The following is a 25,639-nucleotide window of genomic DNA, read 5'->3' on the forward strand; positions in this document are numbered from 1 at the left end:
GACAACTCCAAACTCTCAAATGACTAATAATTGATCATAATGTGCCGTTACATCTATCTATAATTCCAGTAATCTCTGTACGTTTGTACGTTTGTACGTTTGTACGTTTGTCTGTGACCGCTGTTTCTCGACAACCACGGGTCCGATATACTTTTAACTTGCCAGGTATATTGCTGGGGACCCGAGGATGTGCCTTTTCAAGGTTTCATATTAATCGGACAATTACTTACCGAGCTATGTCCAAAAAACGATTCAACCAATCAGAGAGCAGCGAACGATCGCGTGTGCCGAACGTGGAGGACACACTCTGCCTCGGATGGCACATTTGAGAGCGTATTCATTTATTTCACGTTTGCAAACTATGTTGGCGTTAAACTATGTTTTAAAACTAATAAAACCGAATTTGCGATTCATTCGCTTTCCTGCGCGTTTGTGCACGCGATGGCGATTTCTTTACCAAACTCCGGAAGCCGTTCGCTTTGGACCAAACCATTGCATGTAAATAGAGGGGGGGGATTGTCACCGTACTCGCAAGCCGTTCGCTTTGGACCAAACCATTTCATGTAAATAGAGGGGGGGGGGGGATATAATTTTAGATATAGATATAGTACGGGCAATGCCCTAGTATTCACAATCACACAGACACTGCATTTGTGCTTTGAGGACCTCTCTTTATTGTGAAACCCTTCACAAATACAAGTTTCATGAAAAACATCAGTAGAAGTCTTATTCTGACAAACAATTTTACAACATGGGTGTTCTCCCCATATCACACATGGCAATGAAACATGGACAACATCAAAGAGCGAGTAAAAATTGATGTTCAAACAATGGAAAGATGCCATATGAGCAAAACCAAAACGGGCCAAGAAAAACAACTAAATCAGATAAAAAACAAAATTCCTAAACACTGGTCACAATCAACGTTTTTGTTCTTTTTTCTTCATTTTACAACAAAGGTTTTGCCACTTTCTATAGAATGGGATCATTTCCATTTGAAAATGAAAGATTAATTAATACAAAATGTTGTATTTCAGATGAATGTAAGACTGAGAAATTATGCATTTCATTCCAAAGTTAAAAGATTATACCTGTGTTTTCTTTTCGCCGAGAACAGTTTATACTGCAGGGTAAAACAAGCTGAATGTCGTTTAAGAATGTGAACTTTTGTCCTGTAGGGGTGGATTTTCATATGAAAAATTACAATGAATATGCATGCCAAGTACAATATCTATCCTTTCCCATTTATTATTGAACTAAATTATATGTGCAGTACTTAATGTGCACTAACTTGCCGATATTCAGAGGAATTGGAGGAGTTGCATGTTTGTGTAATGATTCAGACTATGATGTCCTCATACAAACTTGTTAACATCAAGACTTGTTATACGCAATATCATATGCATGTCAAAGAGAATATGTGAAACACACGTGCCATTTATAAACTGAACATAAATGGTTTGTTTGAGTGGCTTTTGCCATTATTTAGTGCTGTTTCAGATAGGGATGCACACAGCTTGAGAGAGAATGAGAGACAGAGGATGAATTAAGACTATGAAAAATGTGACTTAAAATGAGTGCATGTGTGTGTCTGTATGGGTGTGCATATGTGTGTGTTTGTGTGTGTGTGTGTGTGTGTGTGTGTGTGTGTGTGTGTGTGTGTGTGTGTGTGTGTGTGTGTGTGTGTGTTAATAGAGAGAAAGGGGAAGGAAACAGGAAATATTTACAAGAAAGAAGAGTGAATGAGGATCATTTGGAATATAAAAAGAATGATATGGATGTGCACGTGTCATGTGTGTAAAAGTATGTGAGTGTTGATGTGTGTCTGTGTGTCTGTATATCTCGAGGACAAAAATAGAGAAAGGTAGTATGGGGATACCACACAAATATAAATACCCATTAAAGTATAGGTATGTGTGATAATTATTTCGATTTTTTTGAAATATTTTTCTTTAATGCTTCATTTTTGTATTCCAAGTTATAAATATAGGGATGTGGGGTGGGATCACGAGTCCCCAAATTATACCAGTATGTTTCGAGCCTGGCTAGTCGAATTTACAGGGCAGATTTATACTTTAAGTGAATCAATTGATGCATATAAGGAGTTTGTGAAATATTGGTTGCTAGGGATATTTTTACCATAGCAACGGTCACCAATAGGAATTATGTATATGAAATAATCCACAAAATAATATCTGATAACATCAGATGATTTGCAAAATCATACATTTGCATGATCAGAGGATTGCAATGCTCAAAATCTCGATTTAGAATCATCTATGCAACCGTTGCTAGGGAAAAGGAAGTCCTCACTAACGGAGTTTAACTTCCTCTTTGTTTTTGGCCGTTGCTCATTAATGTGCAAATTTCGAACATGGGAACATTTCATTTATGGTTCATATACACTTATTAAACATATCAAGCACATATGCAGATACTTCTCATCATAGACCACGGAATTCGAAAACCAAGCAGAATTAGTGGAATCGGCCCATGGTCTATTTGTACGGATGCCCTCGTTGGTTGTTATCTCCACAGACCGGTTTTTTTAGAAGGTGGAAGGAAGTTCTCCCAGAACTCAAAATCCCCACCTTTTTCGGTAAAGGATTCTTTTTCATTAACCAGTTTGTGAAACTTCGTTCTCATAGCTTTGGTCCAAGGGCTCGTTTCAGAATCCTCACTGAACCTCTGACAGCTTCCACCTGTAGATTATTTGTCATTATATTTCCCGGAATGCTTTATAAGTACTTCTTTGGGATTTTCTTGATCATCTGGATTCCCTGTTGCTCTGACTATCACTGGTACAATTTCAGATTTCTTCAATTTCCAAATCCTCTTCATCTCATTTTTCATATCCTGGTATTTCAGATTTCAGCTCTCCTGTATGGATCCTCAAATGTAATTTCAAACTGTATTTTCGAGAGAAACCTTTATCACAGATCGAGCATTTGTAAGGTTGCTCTCCTTTATGGATCGTCATATGTAATTTAAAACTGTCTATTCGAGAGAAACCTTTATCACATATCGAGCATTTGTGAGGTTGCTCTCCTGTATGGATCCTCAAATGTAATTTCAATTTGCTGTTTTGAGAGAAACCTTTTTCACATATCGAGCATTTGTAAGCTCGCTCTCCTGTATGCTTCCTCAAATGTAATTTCAAACTCTCTTCTCGAGAGAAACCTTTATCACATATCGAGCATTTGTAAGGTTGCTCTCCTGTATGGATCCTCATGTGTAATTTCAAATGGCTGTTTTGAGGGAAACCTTTATCACATATTGAGCATTTGTAAGGTCGCTCTCCTGTATGGATCCTCATGTGTAATTTCAAATGGCTGTTTTGAGGGAAACCTTTATCACATATTGAGCATTTGTAAGGTCGCTCTCCTGTATGGATCTTCATATGTAATTTCAAATCGCCTTTTCGAAAGAAACCTTTATCACATATCGAGCATTTGTAAGGTCGCTCTCCTGTGTGGATCCTCATATGTGATTTCAAGCTGACATTATGAGAGAAACCTTTATCACATATCGAGCATTTGTGCGGTCGCTCTCCTGTGTGGATCCTCATATGTAATTTCAAATCGTCTTTTCGAGACAAACCTTTATCACATATCGAGCATGTGTAAGGTCGCTCTCCCGTGTGGATCCTCATATGTAATTTAAAATCACCTTTTCGAGAGAAACCTTTATCACATATCGAGCATTTGTACGGTCGCTCTCCTGTATGGATTCTCATATGCAATTTCAAATTGCTGCTTTGAGAGAAACCTTTATCACATATCGAGCATTTGTAAGGTCGCTCTCCTGTGTGGATCCTCATATGTAATTTCAAATCGCCTTTTCGAGACAAACGTTTATCACATATCGAGCATGTGTAAGGTCGCTCTCCTGTGTGGATCCTCATATGTAATTTCAAATCGCCTTTTCGAGACAAACCTTTATCACATATCGAGCATTTGTAAGTTTGCTCTCCTGTATGGATCCTCACATGTGATTTCAAATGGCTGTTTTGAGAGAAACCTTTATCACATATCGAGCATTTGTGAGGGCGCTCTCCTGTATGGATCCTCATATGTAATTTCAAACTGCTTTTTCGAGAGAAACCTTCATCACAGACAGAGCACTGAAGGGGGTGTTTTCCTGTATGAATCCTCATGTGTATTTTGATGTTATTCGTTGAAGCAAAATCCATTATGCACACATTACACTTATAACGTATTCCCCTTTCTACAACCTTTGTGTGTTTGTTCAATTTAATATTAATCTTGGTGTTGTGAGGCCCAGACATGCACTTGTATTTTGAAGGAAGTGAGTCTTCATTTCATGATTTTTCTTCAAAAAAGGCTTCTTCTTCACTGTCAAGTTGTGCCTGGACCTTAGTTGTCCCTTATTACTTCTGGATTGTTCTACAGAAAGAAAGAACACAACAATTTTCTTTTTTTTTGTCAAAATCAAAATGCTAAATATTTAACACTTTTCCAAAAATTTAATATTTTCTCAACACAAAAGATCTCTTCTGCAAAGTTAATTTTTTTTACGTTTCCACTCACCAGTTGCAAAACAGGCAGTACCTCCGTTTGTCATGTGAATATCATCTGAACCTTTCTTTGCCAAAGCACATTTTGAATCTTCTGTGACAGATGAATCATTGTTGTGTTGTCTGCCTTCCACATTTAAAGGATAGAGATCACCTGTGTACAAATCAGCGTCAGTAGTTTGGAGGGAAATGAGACTGAGATCCATCTTGAGAGATCACAGAACAAGTTACGTCATTAAATGTATACTTCCATTTAAATCTAAACAGAGGGGCAATACCCTCGGGCACTCATCTTGTAGAATAAAGCAGTATACTACACTGAATAAAGGTATTTTAAACCATATCAGGGCATTTTTAACCAATTTGAATGGATGCTGGTGGACAGGGCAGCATGTACAATCATACAAACGTCATCATTAGACTTTAAACAATGAAAAGAAAAATCAACCTCCATCCATCCCCCCCCCCCCCCACCACCCCCTGCACCCGCCAACCGCCATAGACTACCTTAGACCCCCATTTTTGTAAATGCTGGGAAAAAACATTGGTACATCATGGGTGACAAACAGAATGTTGTGGTCAAGTTTTATTGGAATTGGATGTGTAGTTTCTGAGAAGAAAGCAAATACCTATTTTGGAGGGCAGACTCTGCCCCCTGCACAACCCCAAAGGGCAGATTTTTTTAATGCCATGAACAAACTTTGGTACAGCATGGGTGGTGAAGGTTGTGGTCAAGTGTCATCAAAATTGTGTGTGTAGTTTCAGAGAATAAAGCACATATCTATTTTGAGGGGTCAAACCTGGACACAATTGCCCCACCCCCCCCTCCCCTCCCATTGAGCCCCTTAGACTTCGATTTTCTATGTGCCATGAACAAACGTTGGTACATCAAAGGTGATGACGGTTGTGGTCGAGTTTCATCAAAATCATGTGTGTAATTTCAGAGTCAAAAGCTAATTCCTATTTTGGGGGCGTTAAACGTGGACCCACTTTGACTCCCGGAAGACCCAATTTTTTAATGCCGTGAAAAACATTAGTCACAAAGCAATAATATAATTTGTGCCAAGTTTCATCACAATTCAATCAGCGGTTGAGGAGAAAAAGTTGCAAGTGTTGATGGAAAAATGGATGGATGGACGGACTGATGAGGCACCATCACATAAGCTCCCCGGAAAATCGCTCCAGGTGAACTAATCATGAAGTTAAATATTGATAAAAATAAAAATTCCAGATCTTAAGCGCTATTGAAGCATACTAACTTGAAGGTTAGTGGAAATAACAAGGCGGCGATTTGTGTTCAGCAGCAGTGTTTAAGTATTTAATTCAATTTCCATGAAATAAAGATGGAAAAATTATTTAAAACATTTTCTGGGATTTCTCGGACTCTCCCCGACCTCTGAACTAGCTTCGCGGCTTAACGGGATTTTAAGTAACGACTGACACCGATTGAGACCGCCAAACCTGGCAAGACAATTGATCTCGGCAGGTGATCCTTCCATGGCATGAACAGGTAGGCAACTTCTCCTCGGGTGCTCAACACGTTCAAACAGCAGCGATTGCTCTAGAGTTCCAGCTTTTAAGCCGCTTACGCACTAAATATTATATCGTATGTAATTCCCCATCTGTGGGAAAGTTCTGCGGCACATCTGTAACCTGCCAATGGATTTAAATGTTCGCACTCACATTCGGCGGATTCCCGACGGGAACTCGGACGTGTTCTCCACATCCACTGCTCATGCTGTGGAACCCCCACAGACGTCACACACCTATGCGCAGCCCCGTAACCTTCACCACAACCACACCACTTCACCACAACGTGGTCCATCCCCAAATCGCCTCATGGCCCAGCGTACACAACTTACACACACCAGCCATCTCACGCACACCATTTATTCACACGATCCACTCCACAGTCAATCTCACTCCATTCACACACATGGGTCTCTCCATGACAGTTCACACACAACTTTAGATATGAGCCTTTCCACAGAGATCCTGCAGCTGAATTTGCCAATTGTGCCGGATGCAGCATTTGTGCCGCGCACACTCAGCCGCACACCATTTCTTGGGAAAATTTTTTTCCAATCATCTGCATACGGGCGTTTTGCCCAACACGGACCGTTAACACACAGTGACATGGAGTGCCTTGAAATGTACCCTCCCTTAGACCGGTACGGATTACAAACCTGTTTTTTAAAATCTCCCGCGCACAGGATGAGAACATATTAACATTTAAAATATTTCCCGCTCGGTAACCTCACCCCTCCTCTCAGTCAAGGTAATGGTTACTCCCGTCTGAATCGATGCATGACCCATACCCTCGCTCGTTCATGCACTCCACTCTGCACGCTCACGGCACACTCTCATTACACTCAGGCTCGGCACGCCAAGGAACCCCGGCTCCTTTATTCCACCCAAGCTCGGCACACACCCTTTCACACCATGAATTTGCTCCAGCTCACACAGCTTCACCTCGTCGTGGTCCGCTTTGATCGCTCATATCCTCTCCACCTGCACCTGACATGTGTTATCCCGATCTTTACACATTGTTTCTACATATTCCATGATCTCCTCATCAACATTCTTTGCCCTTTCACTTGTCTTCTCGGGCTTGAGATGACTTTAGTGTCTTCCAATATTTCTTTCATTTTCAGTTCTTTCGTCTCTACTCCTTCGTCCCATTTAATTTATCTTCTGTGTCCAGCCATTATGTCCCATTTTAAATTATTTTCTTACTTGCCAACATTTCTCTTTTTACATCCTTCCTGCTGTTCAAGTCCAAATACAGAATCTAAGCGCATTTCTCGAGCTGCACTTAGATCCTGTATTACTTCTGATTTGCTTCTTCAGTTCTTTTTGCTCATCCACAGGTCATTGTACTCCCTGTTTAAGCCCATTAACCTCTTCTTTTATCCCAATTATCTCCATCATTCTTGCCTCACCTGCTCCCATCTCGTTCTGGACACCATCCACATGCTCACTCACCTCTCTCAGTACAGCCTCGAGTGTTGCGATTACCTCATTGCCCATAGCCTTCATATGAACCTTTACCTCTACCTGCCTCTAAAGAACTCGCATACCAGACATGGCTCTTGATCCATCATCCTGAGAGCGGAGATTGCAGAAATCACTGAACCCTATTCCAGATAAACCAGGAACATTTTCCAGCTGCACATTTTGGGATCTGAAAATCTTTTCACAGGAACTGGAAAGTTCTGGAATAACATTCTCCAAGTTGACGAAAATACTTCCCAAAAGAGAAGAACCTGCAATCTGGACATCTTGCGGCTTCGAAAAAGAATTCATAAATTTAGAGAAGTCAGCATACAATGCAAATTGTAATTTCTCCTTGGAGAGAGAGAGGAGCTCGGTCCGCAATGCATCCGACTCGGTACAAGCCCGAAAAACCTTCTGATTCTCAATTCCAAGTTTATCGATCACTGCTTGGGCTGTTTCTGCTCTCAGGCTTTGGAATTTCAGCCATTCCAAGAAGTTCTCCATTTCATCGATGATCTGCCAGGGATACAATGCTAATGTTAATCACAGAAAAATTATACATGTTATTTTCTTCACTCTGTTTGGAATTTTTTGAGTTATTTCCGTTGTCAATCCAATCAATTATTATCCAAAAATGTGGGCTTTTACATCCAGTTTGTTCACCGCTGTCCCATTTTGTAAGTTGTCTTATCAATCAGCATCGAATGAATGAGTTTTTATTTGCAGAGATAAAAATAAACCCAGAGTAAACTATAGTATATTGGTCTCTGGGCCCAGTCTACTGGTCCTGTGACTATCTCTGCTGAATAATTATTCTGCACTTATTTTGTCTATACCCTTCATTACCTCAAACATATATCATATCCCATCATAACCACCTCATTTCTAATGCATGTTACAAGAAGGGGCATTCTTGGGGAAAATGCAAGGGGCATAGAAAGGGCCCATTTATAAGGTATGTGCCATGTGGCAAAGTATATAAAAGAAGGGACATTCCATAGCTTGTAGAAAATGCCAAACAGAAAATAAGGGCCATTCAAAAATGTTTGTGTGCATGCTGGACGACTCGTGTTCTTAGGAGGAAACAAGGAATGCTCTAGAAAAGTTGATATAAAAGGGGCACCCGACATCTTGCAAATAAAATACATTAACTACTTCTTGTGTAAAGGTATTGTGTTTTTGTGTGGTCATGAGTTTGGAAATGAACTGTGATCGAGTTATTATTGTGATGTGTTTGGAAATGGGGATTTCACATGCAAGCGGGCCTTTTTGGTAACATCTTCTATGGAAATATGTGGTGGAGAATTCGAATGGTGCCCCTTTATTGGCCTAATGGATGAGGCGTCAGACTTCCAAGCAGGGGATTGTGGGTTCAAGTCCCATTTGGTTTAAATATTTTTTTTCTTCTTTCTTTTTCAAATCTTTTATATAGTTTTGAATAAAGTCTTGCACAATGAACAAAATGCAGTTTTTAGCTGCGATGAGCAGCTCTATGAGGACCGTGTTGTTGTTGGGTGCCTTTTTGAACAGCGCATGTGCATACACTCAGACGTGCGTTGGTATGAGGTAAGAACATTGCGGACGAAAGTCGCTATTTGTTTGAAGAAACCAGAATAAATTTAGCAACAAAGACAACATGAATGATTTCATATCAATCTCGTTTCACAAAACTTGACACAAATTAGGTGTAATTAACATACATATATATATATATATATATATATATATATATATATATACATATATATATATATATATATATATGTATATATATATATATATATATGTATATATATATATATATGTATATATATATATATATATATATATATATATATGTATATATATATATATATATATGTATATATATATATATATATATATATATATATGTATATATATATATATATATATATATGTATATATATATATATGTATATATATATATGTATATATATATATATGTATATATATATATATATATATATATATATATATATGTATATATATGTATATATATATATATATATATATATATATATATATATATATATATATATATATATATATATATATATATATATATATATATGAAAACAATTCGCACAGGGGCCGAGCCTCGGGGATGCATAGTCCACCAGCAGAATCCCAGCATATGCAGGTACACAATACATATAGACTTAAAGCAGATTGAGAAATACCAAACAAGCGACCACAGTGTGAAACCTGGAATATGGTCACACGCGACTTGGAATATGGATTATTTTTTTTCTTCTTTCTTTTTTAAGTATTTTACATCATCTTGAATAAAGTCTTGCATGATCAACAAAATACAGTTTGTTCATATTTAAAATGTATCAATTCTTAAACCTGATTTTCAGCATCATTACGAGTCATGTCCACAGTGCTATTGTGCCAAATTTTAAGGTACCAAAGCCATGCAAAAATGTGTCGGCCGTGACATCACCAGATCTTATCTAAGTCACATCAAATTTGAACACGACATGGACCATTTGAGCTCCCAAAATGAGTGATAAAATGAAACATGTACCTTTTACCATGATAAATAAATGACATGCCAATTTTAACACACACACACACACACACACACACACACACACACACACACACACACACACACACACACACACACACACACACACACACACACACACACACACACACACACACACACCAAAATCCCCTTTTTAATAAAAAGTCACCCCGTTTCCTTTTTTTCAACAAAACTGTGTATTTTAAGAAACAGTGAAGGTTATTTAGTTATTTAGTCCAATGTGGGAAGGGCTTGTGGTATTGTCTACAGGTATGCACACTCACCTTAAACTGTCTCGTCTGGGCCCAGGTATACACGTTAAGCTGGCTGTCCAGCCCGATAGCATTAATTATTGGGGAAAATGCCAGGGACATAGAAACGGCCACTTTATATGGTATGTGCCATGTGTCAAACTATAGAAAAGGCCCCTTTATATGGTATGTGCCATGCGGCAAACTATAGAAAAGGCCCATTTATATGGTATGTGCCATGTGGTAAACTATGCAAAAGGCCCATTTTTATGGTATGTGCGATGTGGCAAACTATAGAAAAGGCCCATTTATATGGTATGTGCCATGTGGCAAACTATAGAAAAGGCCCCTTTATATGGTATATGCCATGTGGCAAACTATAGAAAAGGCCCCTTTATATGGTATGTGCCATGTGGCAAACTATAGAAAAGAAGGGACATTCTTGGGAGAAATGCCAATTTAATTCACACAGATGCATGAAGAAGTGAATGTGTTTCATTTGCCAGATGTCTAGCCCTTTATATGAACTTTTATAGAGAATTCCTTGGTTCTTCCTATGGAACTTGGTTCTTATTGTTGGAACTTGGAAGTTATTGACATCACTCCCCCCCATCCCCTCTGATTTCAAACGCACATACCATATAAAAGGGCCTTTTCTATGCCCCTGGCATTTCCCCCAATATATAAATATACATGAAGTGAATTGGTTGAAAATTGACGATTTATATCACGTTGTAGCGGTTACCGGAAGCATGACACAATTACCGTGCAACGGCCGATGACGCAACCGGCAAGTGGTCACGTGTCCGGACTCGCCCTGGCGTGTCCAGACTTGCCCTTCTCGGGCGAACACTTGCCTTGCATAGCACGCCCCGTCGAGAAGCGTGACTTACCTATTTTGCATACCACACCCCGCCTGAGAGGCGTGGCTTTTGTGTGTTCAGTTTGCGATATACATTGCCGCCTATTCGAGGGGCAGATTCAGTGTGCTTTTGAGTTCTTTGGTTTTGAGCTAAATAAATAGCTCGGTGAAACTTCGTTCCTGTGTCGTCCATTTTGACTGGCTTTATCGTGAGCACAGCTCCCACAATTGGTGACCCTGACATGATCTGAACATGCAACCTTCTGATCTGGTCCATGCTTGCTCTTCTCGGTGACCACAGCCCGGATTTCCTCTTCCGCGAGCTGTTCCTCCAGCGGCTACCTGGGCAGGTACGGTTAGCTTTGGCTAATTCGCCCATCACGGACCCTCGCGCCCTGGCCAAGGAGGCCGATAAATTTTTCTCGGCCAGGCGACATGTCGGAGCGGCCACCTGGGACCCTGGGCCGACCGAAGCAATGCCCACACCATGACCGGCGCCTCCACCAGCCGAGTCCACGCCACTGACGGCAGCGGCCGCCACGTCGCCCCGTCGACCGAACCCGACGTGACCGCCAGAGCCTCCACCAGAGCGGACCATGTGCTATTACCATGCCAGGTTCGGGCAGAAGGCCAAAACGTGCCACCCACCATGCACTTTCGGCAGGTCGGGAAATGACCAGGCCGGCGCTCGCTGCCTGCCATGAGCATCGGCCATTCAGGCAGCCTTCTGTTTATCATGGACACGGAGTTTTTTGTGTGACACCGGCGCTCAGCTGAGCATGATACCCGCCTCGGTGCAGGACAAACAGGCCGCGCTATGCGGCCCCGCCTTGGTTGCCGCAAACGGTTCCTCCATCCGCACCTTTGTTCGCGCAGCGTTGCATTCTGCTTCGGGGGCCAGCGTTTCAGGTGGGACTTCATCACGACGAACGTGCCCATGGCCTTGCAGGGTGCAGATTTTCTTTGTGCGCATGGGCTTTTGGTCAACGTCAAATGGCGTTGGCTCATCAACGCGGAGACCTTCAGCTCGCTCACTTGCCCATTGAGTGGCTCCGCTCCGACCAAGCTAGCCTGCACGCTCCCGGCCATGGACGACTTCACCCGCCTACTCGCCGAGTTTCCCACCCTCACGCAGCCAACGTTTTCGGCCATCGCCATCAGGCACGGCGTCAAACACCACATCCCGACCACAGGTCCACTGGTCTACGCCAGGGCTCGCCGCCTCGACCCGGCTAAACTCGCCATGGCGAAGGCGGTGTTCGACACATTGGAGCGATTGGGCATTGTGCGGTGCTCGAATAGCGCGTGGGCCTTGCGCCTGCACATCGTGCCCAAACCGGGTGGTGACCATGTGGCGAATTCCGCCGCCTCAACGATGCCACCACCCCCGACCAGTACCCGATACCACACATACAGGACTTTTCTGCCCGTTGGGCAGGGCGGGCAATCTTCTCCAAAGTCGACCTTATTCGGGGCTACCACCAGGTACCTGTCCGGCCGGCCGAAGTTCCGAAGACGGCTGTAATTACACCTTTTGGCCTCTTTGAGTTCCTCCGATTGCCGTTCGACCTTAAGAACGCGGCCCAGGCCTTCCAGCGGCTGATGGACAGTGTGCTGCATGATCTCACCTTTCTGCTCGGCTACCTGGATGACATTCTCATCGCCAGCACTTCGCGGGCGGAGCACCTCGTCCACCTGTGCACGCTTTTCGAGCGCCTCGGCCAGCACGGCCTCATCATCAACCCGGTGAAATGGCAGTTTGGCGTAACGGCCGTAGACTTCCTGGGGCACCGCATCACGAAGCGCGGGGCCATCCCGCTGCCTACCAAGGTGGAGGCAGTCACAAGTTTCCCGCGCCCCCGCTCCATCAAGGCCCTACAGGAATTTTTGGGAATGGTAAATTTTTACCACCGGTTCGTGCCTCGCGCCGCCCAACTTATGCGCCCCCTGTACAAAGCCCACAGGGGCAAGCCGGCCAAGCAGGACATCCCCTGGACCACAGAGATGGACGCGGCATTCACGGGCGCTAAGCTGGCCCTCGCCAACACGACCATGCTGGCACACCCGGCGCACGACACACCCATCGCCCTCACCATGGTCGCTTCCGACTACGCAGTGGGCGCCGTGCATGAACAGTGGGTGAACGGAGCTTGGCAACCACTGGCCTTCTTCAGCCGGCAGCTTCGACCTAACGAGCGCAAGTATAGCGCTTTCGACCGCGAGCTCCTCGGCCTTTACCTGGCCGTTCACCACTTCCGCCATCTTTTGGAGGGCCGCCGGTTCACGGCGTTTGTGGAACACAAACCCCTCGTCTTCAGCATGGCCAAGGTTATGGAGCCGTGGTCGGCCGCCGTACGATGGACCTTTCCGGGTCCTGCAGAGGGACGACAAGTCATTCATCGTTGACATCGGCGGCAAGCCGGACCGCATCTCCGTGGACCACCTCAAGCCGGCCCATTTGGACCAAGACCAACCTCCACGGTTGGCCCTTCCTCCACAACGGGGCCGCCGTCCCCCTTCAAACAAGCCCCCCGCCCGACCATCCACCGCCATGCCGCCTACCACCCCCAACACGAATCGTCAGGGGTCGTTTCGGCCGGGTCATCAGGACCCCCCTCAAACTGACTCTCCCGGTGCAGGTTAATTCTGGGGGGTGGAGGGGGGGCGCATGTAGCAGTTACCGGAAGCATGACACAATCGCCGTGCACCGGCAGATGACGCAAACGGTGAGCGGTCACGTGTCCGGACTCGCCCGCGCGTGTCCAGACTTGCCCTTCTCGGGCGAACACTTGCCTTGCATACCATGCCCCGTCGAGAGGCGTGACTTACCTATTTTGCATACCATGCCCCGCCTGAGAGGCGTGGCTTTTGTGTGTTCAGTTTGTGATATAAATTGCCGCCCGTTCGAGGGGCGGATTCAGTGTGCTTTTGAGTTCTTTGGTTTTGAGCTAAATAAATAGCTCGGTGAAACTTCGTTCCTGTGTCGTCCATTTTGTCTGGCTTTATCGTGCGAGCACAGCTCCCACAACGTGACTGAAGACCTGTTTCCCTCAGAAACACCCCACTTCCAATTTCACACCCCCCTGATGCAGTGCCCCCTGTTCCCGGGAGGCTGGCACTCATTTTTCCGACTTCAAAATAACAACCTGAGTCAATCCCCCTGGTGTTATTTTAACGGCGTGAACCTGACATCTTAAAGCAGCCACATTAAACATGAAGCCAACACCAGGATTAGTTTCACAGGTAACGAAGTAGAACGACACTCGGTATCGCACAAACCTCCACCAGGATAAACAGGTAACGTTTTGTATTCACTGATCGACCGGATCTGGATTCGGACCTGAACCTAAATTGAATCAGCTTCTTCTTCTTCACACCTACCCATCTCATCCCCGAGTTTCTTCATAATCCATCCACATCGCTTTGTCACATCGTGCTGTGTATAATCATCATGTTCGCACGATCTCTCTATTAATATTATGAAGAATCACTTCAAATGATCGTTTTACAGAATATCTTTCTCAGTATCTATATATATAAAGCAGTAAAGTGTGGCGGACACGATGGCTCGCTGGCGCGGTGACATCATTCTGCGCACCAAGAGGGTGTCGGCCACGCCCGAGGGGTAGGCGTGGCCTCGGGATATACACGGGGCTCGCAGCCCCGAGCAAGTCAGTGCTACAGTTTGAGCTTTGTAATAAAGACTCTTTGGATCCTACGCGTTGTTGCTTACCTTTTCTGGCAAACAAGTCGTGCGCGTAGCACCACACTTCACTGGTGACCCCGATTTGGTTCAGCCGTCGCTGACCACAGAATGCACCATGGCAAACAACGCGGTCACGGTAAAGCTCCCTGAGTTTTTGGAAGCACAGGCCGGGGTATGGTTCGTGCAGGCCAAGGCACAGTTCCAGCTTCGAGTCATCACGGCGGATGAGACACGTTACTACCACGTGATCGCCGCCCTCAGGCCCGGCACAGCTGCCCGAGTAGTGTCCGTCCTGCGGAACCCGCCGGCCAACCACAGGTACGAGGCAGTCAAACGCCTCTTCATCGCCACGTTTGTCCTCACGGAGTGCGAACGGGCCGACTGCCTCCTGGACCTTCCCGAACTCAGCGACACAAGACCATCGGTGCGGATGGATTCCATGCTGTCATTGCTGGGTGACAAAGCCCCGGATTTTTTTATTATTCCGGGCACTCTTTCTACACCAGCTACCGGCACAGGTACGCCTCGCGTTGGCCGGTTCCAAAATAAGGGGAACCCCGCGCTCTTGTGCCACGCGGGCGAGTTTCAGTTCCGTCGCAGATCCCGGGGCTGATGCTGCTGCACACCTCGTGGATCCCGAGGCTGATGTGGATGCACACCTCGTGGCCGCCGCCACGCCCCGCCCACCACCACCACGAAAGCCGCGTCCTCCGCCGCCCCCGCCACAAGCCTGGTGCCGTTTCCACACCAGGTTCGGCCACAAGGCTAGGCAGTCTTGCCTGCCGTGCTCATTTGGCAAGTCGGGAAACACCTGGGCCGGCGCTTGGTAGCGGCCCTGAGCATCGGCCTTTCTGGCAGCCTCCTTTTTATCATGGACACCTTGTCCGGGTGCCGTTTCCTCTGCGACACAGGAGCACAGGTGAGCGTTATCCCCGCCTCCATGTCCAACAAGCGAACCGCGGGCCGGGGCCCCGCGTTGCTTGCACCCAACGGTACACCCATATGCACATTCGGGAAGCGCTGCCTCTCCCTGCGGTTCGGAGGGCAACGCTTCCAGTGGTCGTTCGTAACTGCCGGCATGCCCATGGCATTGCTCGGTGCGGACTTCCTATGTGCAAATGGGTTGTTGGTGGACGTGAAGCACAGACGCCTCGTCCAGGCTGAAACATTCAGCTCGCTTGCTTGCGTGCTGAGCAGTTCGTTGGGCAGCTCCCTGAGCGGCTCACCGAGCGGCTCGCCAAGCGGCTTGCTGAGCGGTTCGGTCCCGGCGAAGTTGGTCTGTACGCTCCGGCAGTGGACGAGTTCACCCGCCTCCTCGCCAGTTTCCCGGCCCTCACGCGGCCCACCTTCTTGGCGGTGGCCGTCAAGCACGGGGTCGAGCATCACATCCCCACCGTCAGGCCACCGGCCTACGCCCCGGCATGCTGCCTCGAGCGGACGAAGCTCGCGGTGGCGAAAGTGGAGTTCGCTACGCTGGAGCGGCTGGGCATCGTATGGCGCTCCAACAGCGCTTGGGCGTCGCCGGTGCACATCGTGCCGAAGCCCGGCGGGGGATGGCGGCCGTGCGGAGACCACCGATGCCTCAACGATGCCACCACCCCCGACCGCTACCCGGTCCCTCACATCCAGGACTTTTCCGCCCGGTTGGCGAAAATGTCTCTCTTTTCCAAGGTGGACCTCATCCGTGGACACCACCAGGGCCCCGTCAGGCCGGAGGACATACCGAAGACGGCCGTCATTACACCATTTGGCCTCTGAGTTTCTGCGGATGCCCTTAGGGTTGAAGAATGCGGCTCAGGCGTTCCAACGGCTGATGGACAGCATCTTGCGTGACTTGGATTTCGTTTATGTCTACCTGGACGACATCCTCGTCGCAAGCGCATCCCATGAGGAGCACCTCCGCCATCTCCACACGCTCTTCGAACGCCTGGGCCAGCATGGCCTGATCATCAACCCTGCCAAGTGCCGGTTCGGCATCGCCGAAATCGACTTTTTGGGGCACCACGTCACCAGGCACGGGGGCATCCCCTTACCGGCCAAGGTGGAGGCGGTCAGGGGATTTCCGCGCCCCCGCACGATCAAGGGGCTCCAGGAGTTCCTGGGCATGGTGAACTTTTACCACCGTTTCCTGCCCCACGTCGCCCAGCTCCTGCGCCCCCTGCACGAGGCCCACCGGGGGAAGCCGGGCAAAGGTGACGTTGCTTGGACCGAGCCGATGGATGCGGCGTTCGCGGGCGCGAAGCTTGCCTTGGCTAACACCACCATGCTCGCGCACCCGGTGCCCGATGCACCGATCGCCCTCACCACCGATGCATCGGACAACGCGGTGGGCGCGGTGCACGAGCAATGGGTGAAATGAGCTTGGCAGCCGCTGGCGTTTTTCAGCCGGCAGCTCCGCCCGCACAAACGGCGGTACAGTACCTTCGACCGCGAGCTCCTCGGGCTTCACCTGGCGGTCCGGCATTACCGCCATCTGCTCGAGGGCCGTTCATTCACGGCCTTCGTCGACTACAAGCCCCTGGTCTTTGCGATGGCCAAGGTCGCCGAGCCATGGTCGGCCTGGCAGCAGCGTCACCTCTCGGCCGTGTCTGAGTACACGATGGACATCCGGCAAGTCGCGGAGAAGGACAACCCGGTGGCGGATTGCCTTTCCCGGTCCGTCGCCCACGTGGTCCACCTCGGGATCGACTATGCCCGGATGGCGGCAGACCAGACTGCCGACCCCGACGTCCAGGCCTTGCGGACCGCCATCACGGGCCTCCGCATCACCGAGGTGCCGTTCAACGGCACGGGCACGGCCCTCTTGTGCGACGTCTCCCTCGGCCGGCCTCGCCCCATCGTGCCCGCGGGCTGGGTTTTTGACGCCATCCACGGCCTGTCCCACCTGGACATGAAGGCCTCCCAGAGGCTGGTCGCCGACAAGTTCGTCTGGCGTGGCCTCCGGAAGACCATCCACGATTGGACCAGGACGTGCCTCGCGTGCCAGCGCGTGAAGGTGCACCGCCACACCCAGGCCCCGTTGGCCCGTTTACTGTGTCTGAACGTCGATTCGACCACGTTCACGTGGACATGGTGGGACCTCTGCCCACCTCGCGAGGTTTCACCCACGGCCTCACCATGGTGGACTGCACCACCCGGTGGCCGAAGGCCATGCCTTTGGCAGCGACGATGGCGGCGGACGTCGCGCAGGCGTTCATCGCCACCTGGGTTGCCCGGTTTGGCGCCCCCTCGGACATCTCGTCCGACCGCGGCCCCCAGTTCACCTCGGAGCTCTGGGGGGCAGTCACGCGGGGGCTCGGCATCCAGCTGCACCGCACCACGGCCTACCACCCCCAGGCCAACGGCCTGTGCGAGCGCTTCCATCGCTCCTTAAAGGTCGCGCTCCGGGCCACCCTCCGCGACGGCGGCTGGGTTGACAGGCTCCCCTGGGTCCTGCTGGGCCTCAGGATGGCGCCCAAGGATGACCTGCGCGCATCTGCGACGGAGTTGGTCTTTGGACAACCGCTGCGGGTGCCGGGCGAGTTCCTCCCCGACTCCACGGCACCATGGTCCGTGGCGCAGCAGCACTCTGCACTGCAGGAGACCGCCCAGAGGTTCGCCCCGGTGCCGACGGCGCACCAAGCGTGCCCCCCAATGCACGTCGCCCCGGAGCTTCACACAGCGGAGTATGTGTTTGTCCGCCACTATGCCCACCGGACACCGCTGCGGCCCCGTACGACAGGCCCTTCCACGTGCTGGAGACCGGGACGAAACACTTCACACTGGACATCGGCATTTCCTGACCTGACCACCTCGACGTGGACCACCCCCCTGACCTAACCGCGTTTCACTCCTGACCGCGTTTCCGTGGATCGCCTCAAGCCGGCCCACCTCGACGTGGACCACCCCCCGCCAATGGTTCGGCCCCCGCGTCGGGGCCGCCCCCCGGCGGGCGGACTCTCAGCACCGCCCAGCCCAGCCCCGCCGGCACGCCACCACCCTGTCCTGCACCCATCCCAGATGCCGCCAGCAGCATCCCAGATGGCATCCCAGCATCCCAGACGCCGCCAGCTGCCACAGGGCGCTTCGGCCACGTCATCTGTTTGCCTCGCAAACTGACCCTTCAGATGCGCGGGAATTCTGGGGGGGGCGCGTGTGGCGGACACGATGGCTCGCTGGTGCGGTGACATCATTCCGCGCACCAAGAAGGTGTCGGCCACGCCCGAGGGGTAGGCGTGGCCTCGGGATATACACGGGCTCGCAGCCCCGAGCAAGTCAGTGCTACAGTTTGAGCTTTGTAATAAAGACTCTTTGGATCCTACGCGTTGTTGCTTACCTTTTCTGGCAAACAAGTCGTGCGCGTAGCACCGCACTTCAAAAGTACGTTTGTTTGTTTGTTTGTCCTCTTATAACTCGAGAACTACTCATCGCAGAGCAAAACCAAAGGCATATTCGGAATCAGTACATCTCAGAGCAACTACAGCATACCTTAAAATTAAAAAAAAACTTCGGGTTTTAAAATTATGACATTAGCGTATTTCGGAACGTTAATTTTTCAACTTCATCCGATTGACATGGGACCAACGGCATGTGACAGAGTGAAACATACATGCTACATTTATTTGACGACAATGACTTCCGACTTCCGGGTTCGGAATGCAGGACCAATGCCATTTGACAGGGAATAAAAAATAAATGCGACATTCAATTGACGACAATGACTTCTGACTTCTGAATTCCACGCAGTTTCTGATCGCTTTTTCTGATTCTGGATTCTCTGATTTTACATGACGCAGTTTCTCAATTAAATTCCACTTCATGATTTTCTATTTTCTTGTTTTTCATGAGGATTTTCGATTTTCTGCTTTTAGATGACCCAGGCCTAATTCCACACAGTTTCTGATCAAAATCTCCGAAATGCCCAGAAAAAGGAAGAGCTGCATTGGTCCGACGGCAGCTGCAGCTAAGCGAAAACAGACTGAGAGACAACAGGTGACCGAAGAGGAGCGAACAAACAGGCTCAATGAGCAGGCTCATCGGCAACAACAACAGCGAGTAAATGAGACAAGATGAGCGATCGACCAGGCTCAATGAACAGGCTCATCGGCAACAACAGCAGCGAGTAAACGCGACTGAGGAAGAGTGTGATGCAAGACACGAGGCAAACCATCACCGCACTGCAGAAGCACGAGCTCGGGCCCGGACACCAAGTAACAAAAGGGAGGCATTCACGCATGACCCAGCTGACCCAACAACTCGCGCAGACATCAGCCGAATGGACCACGTCTGCACTCACTGCTCTGCTTACAAGTTCGAAGGAGAGACCAAAGGTGTGTGCTGCAACAATGGGAAAGTCGTCCTCGAGCCTTTCCCTGCCCTTCCTCCCTTCCTGAAGGAACTTCTCTCTGGCGAAGGTCTCCTCAGCAAACACTTCCTTGACAACATTCGAACGTATAATGGCAGTTTTGCGATGACGAGGTTCGGGCATAAGGAAGCTCAAGTACAGGGCTGGAACCCGAGCTTCTGTATCCAAGGTCAAGTGTCCCACCGCATGGGCAGCTTGCTCCCACCTGAAGAAGGTCAGCCAAAGTTCTTACAGGTCTACTTCCTGGACTCGCATGCCAAAGAGATGACTGCCAGGAACCACAGCGGCCTCAAACCACACATCATTGAAATGCTCACAAAGTGGTTCCACGAGGATAACCATCTGGTCCGTGAGCTGAAGACTGCAAGAGAAATGCTTGCAGAAGGAGATAACTCGGAAGAGCGCCAGATAATCATCCACGAAAACAAGCGACCACGTGGTGAGCATGCACGCCGCTACAACGCCCAGTCTGCACCAGAAGTCGCCATCTTCATGGACAATGAGCCAACAGAACCCAGAGATATTGTCCTTAAACTTCGGAATGGGGCACTCAAAAGGATAAGTGAGCTGCATGCATCTTATGATGCACTACAGTACCCCATAGTGTTCCCATATGGAACGGATGGCTACAATATCCACCTGGTGGCCAGGACTGCTACTGGAAATGATGGACAAAAACTCACACAGCTGCAGTACTACAGCTACCACATCATGGTGGAGGATCCGAGAGCACCCAATTTCCGAGCATTTCCCTCCAGTCATTGGCCTAGCTGTCCACCTCGAGAATGGCCAGCGAGTCAACTTCCATATGGACAATGCCGTACAGAGGGCAGAGCGACCACCACCAGCCACTGTGCTGACTGCCTTCTTCGACCTCTGCAATCATGACGATTTTGCCAAGACGCTCAAATACCACGAGGTGCTGAAACTGAAATACTGAAATATTTGAAATATATGAAATATATGAAATAAATGAAAAAAAATACTGAAAAATTTCTGATATCAATACCCCCAATCTTAGGCATTGTAGGATATAGTCAGAGCGTTCACCTTTAATTAATGCATTTTAAGAATCCTTCCAATTTGCACCCGTTGTAGACTGGTATCCTTGCAAGTAAATAATTAAATGAGAATCTCCGAACAAACCTTTTCCTCAGAAGATCCGAACCGATCACTGTTTGTGGAAAAGGACACGGAGCGGAGCACGGAGGACAAAAGGACACAGAGCCTCGCACGAAGGACAAAAGGACACGGAGCCTCACACGGAGGACAAAAGGACACGGAGCCTCGCACGGAGGACAAAAGGGCATGGAGGACAAAAGGACAAGGAGCATCACATGGACAAAAGCACACGGAGCCGAGGATGGAGGACAAAAGCACACGGAGCCGAGGAAGGAGGACAAAAGCACACGGAGCCTCGCACGGAGGAAAAAGCACACGGAACCCCGCAAGGAGGACAAAAGCACACGGAGCCGAGGACGGAGGACAAAAGGACACGGAACCTCGCACGGAGGAAAAAAGCACACGGAGCCTCGCACTAAGGACAAAAGCACATGGAGCCTCGCACGAAGGACAAAAGCACACGCACTGAGAACAAAAGGTCACGGAGCAGAGCACGGAGGACAAAAGGTCATGGAGCGGAGCACGGAGGACAAAAGGCCACAAAGCCAACCACAGAGGACAAAAGGCCACGGAACGGAGCACGGAGGACAAAAGGCCACGAAGATGAGCACGGAGGACAAAAGGCCATGGAGCAGAGCACGGAGGACAAAAGGCCACGAAGACAAGTGCGGAGGACAAAAGGCCACGGAGCCGAGCACGGAAGACAAAAGGTAACGGAGCCGAGCACGGAGGACAAAAGGACATGGAGGACAAAAGGGCACGGAGGACAAAAGGACACTGAGGACAAAAGGGCACGGAACACAAAAGCACACGGAGCCAAGGACGGAGGACAAAATCGCACGGAGGACAAAAGCACACGGAGCCTCGCACTGAGGACAAAAGCACACGGAGCCTCGCACTGAGGACAAAAGCACACGGAGCCTCGCACGGAGGACAAAAGCACACGGAGCCTCGCACGGAGGACAAAAGCACACAGAGCCTCGCATGGAGGGCAAAAGCACACGGAGCCTCGCACTGAGGACAAAAGCACACTGAGCCTCGCACGGAGGACAAAAGCACACAGAGCCTCGCACGGAGGACAAAAGCACACGGAGCCTCACACTGAGGACAAAAGCCCACGGAGCCTCGCACGGAGGACAAAAGCACACGGAGCCTCGCACGGAGGACAAAAGCACACGGAACCTCGCATGGAGGGCAAAAGCACACGGAGCCTCGCACGGAGGACAAAAGCGCACGGAGGACAAAAGCACACGGAGCCTCGCACGGAGGACAAAAGCACACGGTGCCTCGCACGGAGGACAAAAGCACACAGAGCCTCGCACGGAGGACAAAAGCACACGGAGCCTCACACTGAGGACAAAAGCACACGGAGCCTCGCATGGAGGACAAAAGCACACGGAGCCTCGCATGGAGGACAAAAGCGCACCGAGGACAAAAGTGCATGGAGGACAAAAGCGCACGGAGCCTCGCACAGAGGACAAAAGCACACGGAGCCTCGCACGGAGGGCAAAAGCACACGGAGCCTCGCACGGAGGACAAAAGCACACAGAGCCTCGCACGGAGGACAAAAGCACACGGAGCCTCGCACTGAGGACAAAAGCACACGGAGGCTTGCACTGAGGACAAAAGCACACTGAGCCTCGCACGGAAGACAAAAGCACACGGAGCCTCGCACGGAGGACAAAAGCACACGGAGCCTCGCACGGAGGACAAAAGCACACCGAGGACAAAAGCGCACGGAGGACAAAAGCGCACGGAGGACAAAAGCGCACGGAGGACAAAAGCGCACGGAGGACAAAAGCGCACGGAGGACAAAAGCGCACGGAGGACAAAAGAGCACGGAGGACAAAAGAGCACCGAGGACAAAACAGCACCGAGGACAAAACAGCACGGAGGACAAAAGAGCACGGAGGACAAAAGAGCACGGAGGACAAAAGAACACGGAGGACAAAAGAACACGGAGGACAAAAGAACACGGAGGACAAAAGAACACGGAGGACAAAAGAACACGGAGGACAAAAGAACACGGAGGACAAAAGAACACGGAGCCTTGCACGGACAAAAGCACACGGAGCCTCGCACGGACAAAAGCACACGGAGCCACGCACGGAGGACAAAAGTACACGGAGCCTCGCACGGAGGACAAAAGTGCACGGAGGACAAAAGTGCACGGAGGACAAAAGTGCACGGAGGACAAAAGTGCACGGAGGACAAAAGTGCACGGAGGACAAAAGTGCACGGAGGACAAAAGTGCACGGAGGACAAAAGTGCACGGAGGACAAAAGTACACGGAGGACAAAAGTACACGGAGCCTCGCACGGAGGACAAAAGCACACGGAGCCTCGCACGGAGTACAAAAGCACACGGAGCCTCGCACGGAGGACAAAAGCACACGGAGCCTCGCACGGAGGACAAAAGCATACGGAGCCTCGCACGGAGGACAAAAGCACAAGGAGCCTCGCACGGAGGACAAAAGCACATGGAGCCTCGCACGGAGGACAAAAGCACACGGAGCCTCGCACGGAGGACAAAAGCACACGGAGCCTCGCACGGAGGACAAAAGCGCACGGAGGACAAAAGCACACGGAGCCTCGCACGGAGGACAAAAGGCCACAAAGCCGAGCACAGAGGACAAAAGGCCACGGAGCCGAACACGGAGGACATAACGCCACGGAGCGGAGCACGGAGGACAAAAGGCCACTGAGCAGAGCACGGAGGACAAAAGGCCACAGAGCAGAGCACAGAGGACAAAAGGCCACGGAGCGGAGCACGGAGGACAAAAGGCCACGGAGCGGAGCACTTAGGACAAAAGGCCACGGAGCGGAGCACGGAGGACAAAACGCCACGGAGCGGAGCACGGAGGACAAAAGGCCACGAAGCCGAGCATGGAGGACAAAAGGTCACGGAGCCGAGCACCGAGGACACAAGGCCACGGAGCCGAGTACGGAGGACAAAAGGTCACGTAGCCGAGCACGGAGGACAAAAGGTCGCGGACACGAAACCAAAAAGGTCGCGGACACGAAACCAAAAAGGACACGGATCGATATGATACGATCCGATCCGATCATGGGTATCTTCGTCACAGTTGCAGTTCAAGGTTTACAAGATCACACGGAGGTTTTCGTCGTTATTGAATCCTTCCTGTGCACGCCATTCATTCTCCTTATTCTTCTGCTTCCTTCTCGGAATCACCAATCTCCACCACGTGGTAGTTGATGGCTCATTGGCCAATTGGCGTCAGATAAAAAACTGAAGCCACAGATCGGCCATTTTACCACTCCCGTTCACGGCGCATGAGAATAATTACCTTTAGTTCAGTTGTTTTTCAATCGTTGACTTGGCACGAAGTTTGGAGTTACACAGAACCCCTTGTATTGACCAAGTAGAAAACAAAAGAACATCAGAACCATTTCCAGAATGCCGCGCACTTCGGAGTGCCACCCGCCTCTCACGCCGCTATGCTCCTCCCGTTCCAGGACTGCCACACCCCGACCGGTCTCGCCCCGCCTCATCCCGCCCCGCCCCTTCCTGGTCTGCCACGCCTCGTCCCGCTCCGCCCTCCCTTTCCCGCCCCGCCCTCCCTTTCCCGCCCCGCCTCGCCTCGTTCCGCTCCTCCTCGATTGTAATCATCCATCCGACTGTTCTTGGAAACACCGAAACCGAAATCCTGGTAGATCTACGAACCTCCAGTAACAGCACAAAGTGCAGTAAGTGCACAAAAATAAACAACACAAAGGATTACAATAAATACAGTTACGGATTATGTCCGATGGATTATTTGCAATAAATAATACATGAATGCAATGCACGAAATGAGTTTCCCTGGGAAGGATTGGAGGTGAGGAGAGAAATTTGTCGAAACATCGCATGTTGAAAAGAGACCATTACAACATCAGCATGTCCCTCCCCCCCCCCCCCCCCCTCCTCTGCCCAACAGGAGGGTAAGGCCATCTTTCACATTCCCCCCAACAGGACAAAGACATCTTTAGAATTACCCCTGAACGCCCACTTCACGAACAGGAGGGTAAGGCAATCTCTTGCACCCCCACCCCAAGAGAAGGCTAAGGCGATCTCTAGCACTTCCCCCCTCCCCCACCCTAAGAGGAGTGTAAGGCAATCTCCAGCATCTCCCCTCCCCCCACCCCCTAAGTGGAAGGTAATACGATATCTAACACCCCCCCCCCCCCCACGCCCTTCGAGGAGAGTAAGGCAACCTCTAGCATCTCCCCCCCCCACCCCACCCTAAGAGGAGTGTAAGGCAACCTC

At 49.4% G+C, this 25,639-nt stretch overlaps 1 protein-coding gene across 2 annotated transcripts; it reads right to left on the bottom strand.

Annotated features, from left to right (window-relative positions):
- Positions 1–659: 659 nt before the first annotated feature.
- On the bottom strand, positions 660–24,809 carry LOC137417968 (uncharacterized). Of its 2 annotated transcripts, XM_068103912.2 has the most exons (3): positions 24,681–24,809; positions 4,551–4,691; positions 660–4,406 (listed from the first exon to the last, which is right to left on the bottom strand). In XM_068103912.2, exon 3 carries the CDS (start codon positions 4,286–4,288, stop codon positions 2,843–2,845), a length of 1,446 nt encoding a protein of 481 aa, XP_067960013.1. In that variant the 5' UTR covers positions 4,289–4,406; positions 4,551–4,691; positions 24,681–24,809; the 3' UTR covers positions 660–2,842. The 2 variants fall into 2 exon arrangements, with proteins under 2 accessions (XP_067960013.1, XP_067960017.1); XM_068103916.2 differs by lacking the exon at positions 24,681–24,809 and having other exon boundaries at positions 4,551–5,592.
- Positions 24,810–25,639: the final 830 nt, after the last annotated feature.

This window comes from Myxine glutinosa, chromosome 1 (genome assembly GCF_964187855.1).
Source record: "Myxine glutinosa chromosome 1, kmMyxGlut1.1, whole genome shotgun sequence".
NCBI lineage: Eukaryota > Metazoa > Chordata > Myxini > Myxiniformes > Myxinidae > Myxine > Myxine glutinosa.

What these genes read in the sequence shown, in the direction of transcription:
- LOC137417968 (XM_068103912.2), bottom strand. Translation starts at nt 4,288, where the DNA reads ATGTCTGGGCCTCACAACACCAAGATTAATATTAAATTGAACAAACAC.